Raw genomic sequence first — 13,206 nt, 5'->3', positions numbered from 1 at the left:
CCCAAGCTGTGTTCGTACTGTTAGCTCCATGTGTTAATAAAGAAACAAAGTTGTCAGCACGTCGTGTGTTCAATACCTTTGTCAACAAAAAGCTCATAACAAGACACTATGCATGATGCGTTTCAGAGACGCTGGGACTGGAGAGCTGTGAGTAGTAGGAGGCAAGGGTAAGATGAGTGAGAAGCAAAACTTCGCGGTCGAATGTGGTGGCAGTCCGCTATTATTTTGTTTTCTTATTGTTGCTACAATGACTCAGCTCCTTCTTTCCCCTCAACGTTTATCTATTATTATTTTATATGCACGAGAGCTGCCGGATCTGCCAAAATGAACATGAAGTCTGATTTTTTTTTTTTTTAAACAATGTAATCAGAAAGACAAAAACATAAAATTATGTGCAAATGCCTGCATCTTCAAATCATGAAAATAATAACAGCCTATATCTTACCAATCTTTTAATCTCGATGGGTCTTGTCTCCATTCCATGTCAGGTAGTCTAGGCACATTGTTTGCATCCTGATTAGCGTCTGGCTAATACATGTTAGGTCCAACATAAAACTCCAACCTCCTCTTCTTCCTCCAACCCTTCAAAAACTTGGATTTCCTCCCTTACGCTCGATCTATCGCTTATATCGCTGTTTGAATCATTGTTTGAAGGGCTTTGTATGGCTACCGTAGTATGGAGCTGCCATCGCTGTTCCCGGTGTGACGTATCACTTCCGGGTTCGTCCCCTTTTAGGCTCGAACTTCGGAAACGCGATTATTTTGTCAATATACAACATATAAATTATTTTTTCATGCTTTATTTGTTGGACAATGTTTAATTACTTTAATTGTGACCGTATTTGGCATTTTATGAAATTACTTCACATTTGGTCTTTAATCATTTTTTTGTATTTGAAAAGTAATTAAAAAAAAAAAAAAAACATTAACTGCGAAAATTGAGATCACTGTATTCGTTTGTTTTACATATAAGCAGAGGTGGGTGAAGTAGCCAAAAATTTGACTCAAGTAAGAGGGGCGTTACTTAAAAAAAATATTACTTAAGTGAAAGTAGTCGTCCAAAAATGTACTCAAGTACAAGTAAAGAAGTATTTGGTAAAAAAAAAAAAAAAAATACTCAAGTAATGAGTAACATTGTGAGTAACTGCTCATATTTTTGTTTATTTATTTATTTTTTTAAACAATGGTATTTTTTCTGAGCACAGTTATCTATTTGAACTGTTGCCGTAATGATACTGTACAATAAACCATTACATGACCACATTAAGCCAAAGAGAAAAAAAAAATTTGATTTCCGACGAGAGAAAAAAAATACATAAATGATAAATAAATAAACAATAATAAATGGTATGACTGCTTATAACGGAAACTAAGAAAACAAATTAACTCGGATGTCTGACATCATCATTTCGGAGCTTAGCTCTCTGTCTAGCTAAGACTTAGCTCCAACGTTTTGGTTAGGACAGTACAAAGACGTATAACACATGTTATTGGATAGTTATTTTGAAAAATACAGGTACTTAAAGGGTTAGTTTCAACTTACGTGGAAATTCCGGTTACGTCGCCAGCATAGGAACGGAACTCGTTTGTAACCCAGGGATTACCTGTACGGGACCATTCTGTTTTTCAAGGGACAGTAGTTTCAACCCTACCCATGTGGCACATTAAAACTCTAAAAGACACTCAGATTCCCATTCTCCATGTCTAACTAGCTAAACAGGACAGGTTATTATTATTATGAATTGGATGCAAGATAACAAGCCAAGCATATTTTTGTCTTTTTAGCTGTTAGCTTAGCTGTTTAGATAATAAATAAATAAACAAAAATAAAAAAACATGACAGCTTATAATGGAAACTAAGAAAACAAGTCTAAACCTATCCAGTGGCTATCGAATGGATTGGACATCTATCGCCGTCAGTGGTAGGAAATTAGTTCTTCAATAAAAAAAAAAACTAAATAACATTAAAAACCAACAGATTAATTACACTATTCATTTCAATGTTGAAAGTAAGTAAAGATTTCTCCTTTTTTTCCAGAGGAAAGTGGAAATTTAGCTCATTAGCATTCGCCCTGCAGCTAGTAGCATATCAGTAAAGTTGAACATGGATCCGTTTTAGCTGACAACGCCGCCAGATGTTCAGGGCTTGGAAGTTATCACTGCTTGCTTTCATTTTCTAACAGCGCTGCGGGAATTAAGTCAACGGCAATCAATCACATCTCTTATGGCGGCACTTGCTTGCTTTTCATTCACGGTGGAAAAAACGGTGAGGGGGCTGATTTAACAAGCCGCTCGGCCGCATCCTCACCCAATATAAACATGAGAGCAGAGTCAACTTCCTGTGCTCGCACGGCTGCACACACTTCCTGCCGCGGCATCACGTTGCACGCCGGCCTCTGTCAAAGCTCTCATCATCTGCAAAGTCCTCATGTTACTGTCGCGCTTCTATTTTGGTCACAGACGCTCTAAACACATGTCTTCATTTAGTAAGTCGTAAACAATGTTGGAGTTGATTTTTTTGTAGTTGATTATTTTCTGGGGCATGTTTTTCATCTTATTTTCAGCATTTTTGGACGGTTATGATGATTTTTCATTTAACTTATTGGCTGCCATTGATGGCGCCGTCACCACCTTGAGTTTCAACTAGAGATCATGTCCCGATCGATCCGATCACGTCATTTCCAAAGTATCGGAATCGGCAAAAAAATATCGGACATGCCTTTTTTTAATATATATATATATATTTTTTTTAATTGAATCATTTTCTAATTGTATTTAACGTTACAGACATAATGTGTTACACTCATCCAGTCTTTAGTTTAGGCTTAAAGTAGGGTTATCAAATTTTTCGCGTTAACGGCGGTAATTAATTTTTTAAAAATTTATCACGTTAAAATATTTAACGCAATTAACACATGCGCTGCACGACCCACTCACGCATTGTCGCGTTCAATCTTTAATGGCGCCGTTACACCTATATATTGAGCTAAAAGGCAGCGTAAGATGAGTAGAGTGAATTTTGGCAGCCTTTGGAGACTTTTTTTAATAGGCTAAAGCTTTACAATCCCTCTCCCAACGATTAGAAATATCGTGGGATGCAATGCGGGGAAGACAGGTAGTAGTCGATCTTTTTCTTAACACCCTATGTTATTTCCCAACGCGGAGAAGATATATCACCACTACGCACAGTTATGGTTGCACTTCCCATCATGCATTTGGGCAGAACAGTTAAATGGCTACAGTATCATTTACTGAAAGCTCAACAAATACACAAGATGGCAATATTTAGTCAAAATATACAAAGTCACATTTATCCATTACGAATTACAAGTCTTTCTATCCGTGGATCCCTCTCACAGAAAGAATGTTAATAATGTAAATGCCACCTTGAGGATTTATTGTCATGATAAACAAATATAGTACTTATGTACTGTATGTTGAATGTATATATTCGTCCGAGTTTTATTCATTTTTTTCTTAATGCATTGCCAAAATGTATATGATCGGGAAAAATTATCGGGCATGATTGGAATTGAATCAGGAGCACAAAAAAAAAAAAAGCAATCGGATCGGGAAATATCGGGATCGGCAGATACTCAAACTAATACGATCGGGATCGGATCGGGAGCAAAAAAACATGATCGGAACAACCCTAGTTTCAACCTTTCAATATCTTTCAATAAAGACCACAGTCTTTGAAATGGTCGAATAAACTGTAAAATGGCAAAATATCTAATGAGCTATTTTTTCTGACAATACATCAGTTCAGTGTTTTTCAACCACTGTGCTGTGTCACACTACTGTGGCGTGGCGTAGTGTCTGGTGTTCCGTGGTAAATCATCCACTTTCACCAAATTGATGTAAAAAGGTTTTTGGGTAATGAATCAGCAAATGCGCTTAATTCGATGTATGCTGTCCAATGGTTGGCAATCATGCATATCCATATCAGTACATGTAAATAGGTAGGTAATGACTTTTTTTTAGTGATTCGGAAGAGGGAAGAGTGGCATTGGGGCTGGCGGTAGCAGCTAGCTAGCTAAACTATAATGGTAACCAGTGTTGTCACGTTACTTTAAAAAAGTAATTAGTTATAGTTACTCACTACTTCTTCCAAAAAGTAACTGAGTTAGTAACTGAATTACTCTATGGTAAAAGTAACTAGTTACCAGGGAAAGTAATTATTTCCATTACTTTAAAAAGAAGTTGTTGTACAGTGGGGCAAATAAGTATTTAGTCAAACACTGATTGTGCAAGTTCTCCCACTTGAAAATATTAGAGGGGCCTGTAATTGTCAACATGGGTAAACCTCAACCATGAGAGACAGAATGTGGAGAAGAAAAAAAACAGAAATTCACATTGTTTGATTTTTAAAGAATTTATTTGCAAATCATGGTGGAAAATAAGTATTTGGTCAATACCAAAAGTTATTCTCAATATTTTGTTATGTACCCTTTGTTGACAATAACAGAGGCCAAACGTTTTCTGTACCTCTTCACAAGCTTTTCACACACTGTTGCTGGTATTTTGGCCCATTTCTCCATGCAGATCTCCTCCAGAGCAATGATGTTTTAGGGCTGTCATTGGGCAACACAGACTTTCAACTCCCTCCACAGATTTTCTATGGGGTTGAGATTTGGAGACTGGCTAGGCCACTCCACGACCTTGAAATGCTTCTTACGAAGCCACTCCTTTGTTGCCCTGGCTGTGTGTTTGGGATCATTGTCATGCTGAAAGACCCAGCCACGTCTCATCTTCAATGCCCTTGCTGATGGAAGGAGATTTTCACGCAAAATCTCTCTATACATGCCCCCATTCATTCTTTACTTTACACAGATCAGTTGTCCTGGTCCCTTTGCAGAAAAACAGCCCCAACGTATGATGTTTCCACCCCCATGCTTCACAGTGGGTATGGTGTTCTTTGGATGCAATTCAGTATTCTTTCTCCTCCAAACACAAGAACCTGTGTTTCTACCAAAAAGTTCTATTTTGGTTTCATCTGACCATAACACATTCTGCCAGTCCTCTTCTGGATCATCCAAATGCTCTCTAGCGAACCGCAGACGGGCCTGGACGTGTACTGGCTTCAGCAGGCGGACACGTCTGGCAGTGCAGGATTTGAGTCCCTGGCAGCGCATTGTGTTACTGATAGTAGCCTTTGTTACTGTGGTCCCAGGTGTCTGTAGGTCATTCACTAGGTCCCCCTCGTGTGGGTCTGGCATTTTTGCTCACCATTCTTGTTATCATTTTGACGCCACGGGGTGAGATCTTGCATGGAGCCCCAGATCGAGGGAGATTATCAGTGGTCTTGTATGTCTTCCATTTTCTGATAATTGCTCCCAAAGTTGATTTCTTTACACCAAGCGTTTTACCTATTGCAGATTCAGTCTTTCCCAGCCTGGTGCAGGTCTACAATTTTATCTCTGGTGTCCTTCACCAGCTCTTCTTTCTTGGCCATAGTGGAGTTTGGAGTGTGACTGACTGAGTTTGTGGACAGGTGTCTTTTATGCTGATAATGAGTTAAAACAGGTGCCATTAATACAGGTAACGAGTGGAGCCTCGTTAGACCTCGTTAGAAGAAGTTAGACCTCTTTGACAGCCAGAAATCTTGCTTGTTTGTAGGTGACCAAATACTTCTTTTCCACTCTAATTTGGAAATAAAATTCTTTAAAAATAAAACAATGTGATTTTCTGATTGTTTTTCCACATTCTGTCTCTCATTGTTGAGGTTTACCCATGTTGAAAATTACATGCCTCTTTAATCTTTTCAAGTAGGAGAACTTGCACAATTAGTGGTTGACTAAATACTTATTTGCCCCACTGTATGTCAAAGAATTTGAAATTTTCTGAGCAGTATTCGAGTCAGTTGACTAGAGAAGAACAGACAGGTAGTTGTGTTAGAGAACCTTGTAATGTTTATTGCACCTCACCAGCAACAGATTTATCCTACACTTGAAGTGCAACAAAAATAAACAGTAAACAATATAACGAAATAACAATCAGCAGTAAACAATATAAAGTGAGTTGAATCAATTAAATCTCTCACAACCTGAGACAACTGGTCAAGTAGGCTACTGTACTTCAAGTAGTTTGACTTGAAATAGTGTTTATATTTCTACCACGTAAAGGACAAATTTTCCTCTGAATGCTCTGCCATCATATCCCTCTGCATCTGTTTTGCGCGTGTGTGTTTGCCGCATGCGCTGTTCCGGTTTGTGTGAGAAAACACCGGCTCTGATTGGCTTACCATGACACATGACTCTGACCCTCAGACAATCACAATCACTTCCATCGCATCTATCCAGGTGGTGCATTCAGGTAGCCTCATCACCCTACTCCTCCCGTCACCCTCAAAGTGTCTGCCGTCCTCAAGATGGAAGCAGCATTCTTGCTGGCTGACAGTGGAGGATGGGAACGAGGCTAGCATTCAGGTGTAGCAAACACAGAAACGTTAGCAAGCTTTGGAATGCATTGTTTAATTGAACGAGCAGGGACAAACAGCCTGGAGTCATAAGAAGTACGTGCTGAAATATTCTGATACAGAATTATCCGAGGCACCCTTAAGTGCACACAGCGCCAATATTGTTTTGTTCACATGATGCGGGAATGCAATTGAGACACGGCCTGCCAAGAGCCGTACGTTTGTGTTAATGTTGAAGTTATATGTGCTATTAAAGAAACAGAGTGCCAGCACGTCCTGTGTGGTATATCTATGCTAAGAAAAAGCACAAAACAAAACACGTGCGCTCTTCTCGAATCTGAACGCACCCCAAGTCTTGGATGACAAATAAACAGAGCAGACTCGCTACGGCTGGTAGTTTCTTCAATTTATTCAGAGTAAGTAACGCACCGCTTTTGACCGTCAGTAACGGTAACAGTGTTGTTACGGTGGAAAAAATAATTAGTTAGATTACCCCGTTACTGAAAAAATAACGCCGTTATGTAACGGCGTTATTTATAACAGCGTTATTCCCAACACTGACGGTAACAGCAATGGAAAAGGTTTTTAAAAAGCAAATAATGTAACTCAGAACTGCCCATAATTCATTAAATGGTACTCAAAAGACTGTTTCCTCTTGGAGAGTCACCAAAGGTAGACTTTACTATCGATACATCTGTATCTCTCACCTGTAAAACCGGATATCCGGTCGTATCGGTTTATCGTTCTCAAGCTTAATTCCTATGCTATATGCATAATTTGTTTGTAGTCAGGGAGGTTGACGTGAAAATTAAATGTAGTCTTAGCTTGTCTCGTAGCTTCAACATTGTTTTACAAACAAACATAACTCTGTTTGTTCTCCATCTTATTTTATATTTCCGGATTCATATCTCCGGTGGCCAGGGCCCAATGACAACAACCCTGTCGAGCATACAAATACGGCACTTCTATCTATTCCCATACTAACAGTATGGGCCGGCCTTGCTCAGGTTTGTGTAACGTAAACGCGATACAACCGGACGGCAGATAAAATATACTTTACTTAGAGATGCAGCTTTAATGTAGTAATAGTAAGACAATATAAAGGGGTTAATGCGCAATTGCTTTTCCATCACTTTGTACAGTTTTGTGGCCAGTGACGTGGAGAAGAATGAGAGAGACAGTTTTTATGTTTGGAATGGAATGGAATTTTATTGTCATCATCATTGGTATCATTGACAATCATTGACAATTACAAAATGTGACATGATTTGCCCGAAGGAACCGAAGAAGAAGACAAAGGCGGATGGGATGAAGCATATGCTTCTCAGTTTCCTGTCCCCCATACAGCTAAAGACGCACATTCAGGAATGGAACATACATCAAAACTGTACAATAACACAATCAACAATCTGAGTTTAGTAACTTAGCGTCCAGTCAAGCAGCTCGATTAATTTCAGGGCGTACAAGGTTATGGCTTAGTCATGTCCCTGACATTTTTGCATCTTTTTGCTGTGGAACATTTTGTTGTGGCTATGTGTGTGGCAAAAGTGATTATGTGTTATCACAGCTGGTGTGAGTAGCGGCAACAATTGGCGCACACAAAGGTCACTGTAACAGTTTCATCAGACATGAATGTATAAAATCAAACAACATGCTGTACATATTTTATCACAAGATTAATGTCTCCACAACGAAAAGATGCTTATTATTCGTTTTATACAGTATCTATTCCATATACTAGATATTTCAATCAGGAGCCTGGTAGACACAGCAGATAATTATGTTTTTACAATTGGGGATTACGAGCTCAATTGTAATACATTCCAGGAGATTGTCAATCATAATTGCAACACCCCCTCCCCCCTTAGATGCCCGATTCATTTGTGTCATGTTATGTCCATGCAAATTAAAGTCAGAGCCTTTGTTATCTTTAGTAGATAATACTTAGTGTGTTCAAGATTTGTAGAGACTCCTGCCGTTGATCCGTTTAGCTTACCGTCCACATCCACAAGTTGTTATACTGGTTCGCTGTGTCGTATTTACAGTTATCCAGCTATTGTAGTCAGCTGGTCAAGACTCGTGATAGCTTTAATCTTCATATCTTGCGTCTTGACAAGGATCCTGCAATCCGAGACCCAGGTGTTTGCCATTTTCCCAGCCTTCTTGAGTTGACGTGCTTTTCTTTCAATTTCGGCATTTCGGCGAGTCAAGTTGTCATTCAAAAAAATCTTCGACTCTTTCAGGTGGCGGCGCTGGTTAAGCAGGGCAGTCTTGGTCTTGTGGTCTGCCAGCTTCATGAGCACCATCGTCGGTCCTCTCCCCCAAGATGGGAGCAGAAGGCAGCGACGGATGTCCAGCGGTTCCATGTTTATTCCATACTCTTTTAGCTTAGCAATTGCCAGTTGCGCCACTTTGTCCCCTGGGCTAGGCGTCAGTTGTAATCCAGAAATGATGAGCTCATTTGCGTGTCGGCACTGGTCGAGATCGTCAGCCAAAATTTCCAGCCTCTTGATGCGAACATCTCTCTCCTCGACCACCTGCTTGAGTTTCTCGTTTTTAGCGTGAATTAACTGGAGCTCTCTGACGATTTCTTGATTCTGATTTTGAATCAAGCCAGTCAAGGAGACATCCAACTTCTGCATGGATTTTATTTCATCCAAGTCTCCAAGTTTCAAATTCTTTGGAGCCATACTGGGAATCGAGCTTGCTGGCCCTGAGCGCTTATCGGTTAAGATAAGAGAGTGCTTCAGGAGCTCAGAGAGTGCGTCTGTACGTGGTGAAGGCTGAGCAGCGTTGTGCCCCATACACTGCTATCCATGAACCATTGCAGGCGTAACACATGATAAATAACAGTCGCTACAGCATGAATACCCATTCGAAGTTAGCGCCTCAGTAATATTTCAGAAAATTGTACATTTAAAAAAAAATCCAGCATCTTGTTGTGGAGTACTAAAAGCCTCAACGTATCATCGCAGCACATAAAGTTTGAAAGCCAACTGCAGCACTGAAATCGCAAGAGACATGTCTTTTGCCCAAAAGATGGCGCTGTCTCCTCCAAGATCGTGGATTTTATATGCTAATGTTTGGAGTTTCGAATTTTCCAAACTAAATGGAGGCTGACAGAGATCAAACCTATCTAAAAGCACTCCCATAAACATAAAGTACAGCTGTGTAAAATGTCATCAAAACCTGCCCTAATCAGTCCATATGGAACCAGCACAGACACACACACAAAGTTCCATTAATATACGGGGTGAAAGTGGCCAGAATTTCTTGCCGGAACTACTCCGATGTGAAGGTCGCCACGGAGCGAGAAATTTTATTTATTTATTTATTTATTTTTCTTGCAATTTTTTTTTTTTTTTTGGGGTGGGGGGTGTCAAAACTCTCAAACTACTGAAATGAAAAGAAAACTGTTTCAGCACGGTTATTTCTATAACACATACAAAAACTGATTTTCTTTCAAAATTGTATTTTTTTCAATGATTTGCAAAATAAATGTTTTGCAAAAAAAAAAAAAAACAGCAATAACCCCAACCTCCATCTCCTAATTTTTATTTTCCCTCATTTCCTCACATACTAAATGCCAAATCTCAATTTTAACTACTTAAGAACATAGGATGTATAATAAAATTGAAGTTAATGTAAACATTTACTTTTTTTTTTAATAATAAAGATATAAGAAACATACATTTAAAAAAATAAGTACAAATGACTTATATTATGCAGCGTGAAATGGAATATATTTTGAAGATCGCGTAAACATTGACTTTTTTAAATCATAAGGAAATGAATAAGCAGCCTAACATAAATAAACAAATATAAGTCCAACGTGCACATTGACAGTTAAGATGTTCTGAACCTCCCCATCAGAGCAAATAAAACTAAATTATGATAAATAAGCCTCCTCAACTCTTTCGTTGCTCTTAAAGAGTTGATCCATTTTAGGTTGCATTGCCCTTTTTTTGTCGCATCCTACAACCATTTTTTTTTTTTTTTTTGCTGTTCCAGAAAACATGCACATTTGAAGCAATCAGAGCTATCTCTGCTGATCACATGTCACTATGTCAGCCAACTGAACGGATAAATGAGTCCAGGCGTTTTGCTTTGCTGCGTGAGTTCGCACATTGGCGTGACTCATCATTGTCAGACCCAGATAGCTGCAGCAGCTGGGGAAACCTCCATGCCGTCCGTGGGATAAAATAAATAATAAATATTGATGGAAATGGATGACATTACACAAGTACTTTATTATGCTTGTTGTTAACACTTGTGTATGTAAATCTGATGTTGGTAGATTGTTTTCTTCTTGGAGATGAAATGCATGTGTGGCAGCTTAGCATTTTTTTTTTTTTACATAGCGTTTTGACAGTTGCTGTCATATTTTCGGAATCAAAGCACCGTGTACCGGAACAGCATTCGGGCCCTGAATCTTATACCGGAACTGCGTTCTGGCCCTCGATCTTATACTTGAACTGCGTTCTGGCCCTGAATCTTATACTGGAACTGCGTTCCTGACCGTTCTGGCCCACTTTGACTCCTTTTTATATACAGTATCAGTATAGATATTTGTTTGTTTTACTTGACACATTCATTTCCAAATCATTTGTCCTTCTGACTTTATTTGGATAAGACTGCAGCTGCCAGTTTCTCTGAAGTAAGGTCATAAACAGATAACACAGCTGCCTAGTAAAATTCCACTTTCTTGTGAGCCGCTTCATGGGTTAACATGGGGGCTACCCTATTCGCATTTGGAATAACGAAAAATGTATGCGCTGAAAGGTCGAGGCAGATCTTCTCAAAGTCAACTGGGGCTTAAAATCAACTTTTTTCGTCTTCTCTAAAATTGAAGATGTGCTTGGAGAGGGACGAGGATATAACGTAAGAGTTTACGGAACCCACGACGAGTCCCAACATGGGAGGCCGGACAGGAAGCCGTGCAGCTGGAGGTCAAAGTTGGCTGGCTCACTTCATAGTCACTGTTTGTCCTCGTATTATTCCGGTCGACGCCAACACACTGAAAAGATCTTGACCTTGGAGCGAGTCCATGCACTCTTCTCAACCGCGAATAAAGTATAGCTACTTGATGCTATTTCCACTGAGGGAGAAGCGAGCTTTGGCACGCATCATATAAACTAAAGAGGGGCGTGTATTTGATCTACTATACAATAGTATATTTTAGAGCTGGGAATCTTTGGGCACCTAACGATTCGATTACGATTACGATTCAGAGGCTCCGATTCGATTATAAAACGATTATTGATGCACCCCCCTCCTTTTTTTTTTTTTTTTTTTTTTTAAATAAAGTTTTGTACATTAGTTCCAAAATTGTTCAAAAATACTCTCAGGCGAAACCAAACTACTATTTCAGTATCAAGTTAACATATAGCAGTAAACAAATATACAAAAATAACATTAAATAAAAAAACTCCAGTCCCCATTCTGTATCAGCAGCTTTAAACTACATTCAATTAATTTAATGTTGTGAATCAACCGTTAAAGTTGTTAAAATTGCTCCCGTTATCCCATAATTTCCCTTTTGTCTACTTTTGACATGTGAAAGTTTTAAAACTATTTTAAAGATAGATTCAAGTCAATATTTTACCGATTTAGGAGTATTTTAGATAAAAAGTTAATTAGGTTTGCTTGGAAGGTTCGCTACAACAGCATTGCAGGGAAGTTTACTGCTTTAAGATGGCGGCCGTTTACTAACGCCCGCATCTAGCTTTTTGCAGGTGTGCTGCTACCGCTACCGAGTCTACAATTCATCTAGTCCTATATAAATGATATCTACCGTAACATTATGTAGCTTAGCTGTACTTGTAGCAGCTTTTCGGCAGCAGGCAGGTATGTTGTTGTGTTTTTTTATCTCGTGGCATGAGTTGAGCTAGAGCCGTGAGTTGAGCGTTGGCATTACCCGAGGGGCCGGTTAATGAGAAGCATAATGTTTAGCTACTCCCGCTCCGTTCCGTCCCGAAGCCCGCGCGGTGCGCTGAGTGTGTTGTACTTCCGCTTTACTTGGCATATTTCAATAATCGGAATTTGGATGTTTGTGAATCGTTCTCGAATCTTCCACGGCAGAATCGCGAATAATCTAAGAATCGGAAATTTTGCACACCTCTAGTATATTTCTATGAAAGGAACAGCTAGATTTAACTTCCTGGGATTGGATAAGTAAAATCTCGAGACCGTTTGTACCTGACTAGCAAGGAGGTTTCCTGGAGATGTCCATGTCAGGTCAGAGAAGGTGACCCGGGAAGTCAACAGCTTTTCCGTCAATACTGCAGAGACAAAGAGGAGTCAGGGAGGATGGTGAACCATTTTCCTGCTTATGTTATTTTCATTCGTAGGCCTACCTGTTTTGTTTTCTGTCCCGTCACTGATGAGGCTTCCATGTTTGTGTTGGCTCATGAGCGTACTGGCGTTTGATCTCAGCAGCCTCTGAGGTTATTTGTCTCTAAAGTAACTTTGAGACACTAGACAACAGGTTAGGACTGGGTTAGGACACTTAATGACATCATTCATAAGCACTAATTCGTGGTTATGACAGGATTCTGACAGTTTTATAACACTGTCACAAGAAGCACTCAAAAGAAGGTTACCACAAAACCCAAATCACATCAACATATTTGTTGTAACTCATATTGTGCATAGTTTTACATGAAAATTGTATATATTTTTTAAAAGTGTGCTGCAGTCAATAAGTGGAATATATTAGACTGTATACAGGTAGTCCCTGGGTTACATCCATAGGCGGATCTACTATTCAGGCGGAGTACGCCCCCAAC

The 13,206-nt window shown here is 39.4% G+C and overlaps 1 protein-coding gene across 1 annotated transcript in view; it reads right to left on the bottom strand.

The window, feature by feature from the left end:
- Nucleotides 1-12,851, bottom strand: part of polr3k (polymerase (RNA) III (DNA directed) polypeptide K) — a 49,635-nt gene extending 36,784 nt beyond the window's left edge. Inside the window, exons 1-2 of the mRNA XM_057861501.1 lie at nucleotides 12,775-12,851; nucleotides 12,617-12,699 (exon numbers count right to left, since the gene is read on the bottom strand). Coding sequence (XP_057717484.1) covers nucleotides 12,617-12,699; nucleotides 12,775-12,829 — 138 coding nt within the window. The 5' untranslated portion in view covers nucleotides 12,830-12,851. The remainder of the gene's footprint in view (nucleotides 1-12,616; nucleotides 12,700-12,774) is intronic.
- Between the last annotated feature and the right edge of the window lie 355 nt (nucleotides 12,852-13,206).

This window comes from Corythoichthys intestinalis, chromosome 16 (assembly GCF_030265065.1).
Source record: "Corythoichthys intestinalis isolate RoL2023-P3 chromosome 16, ASM3026506v1, whole genome shotgun sequence".
NCBI classification, from domain to species: domain Eukaryota; kingdom Metazoa; phylum Chordata; class Actinopteri; order Syngnathiformes; family Syngnathidae; genus Corythoichthys; species Corythoichthys intestinalis.
This window is presented reverse-complemented; position numbering and strand designations above follow the sequence as displayed.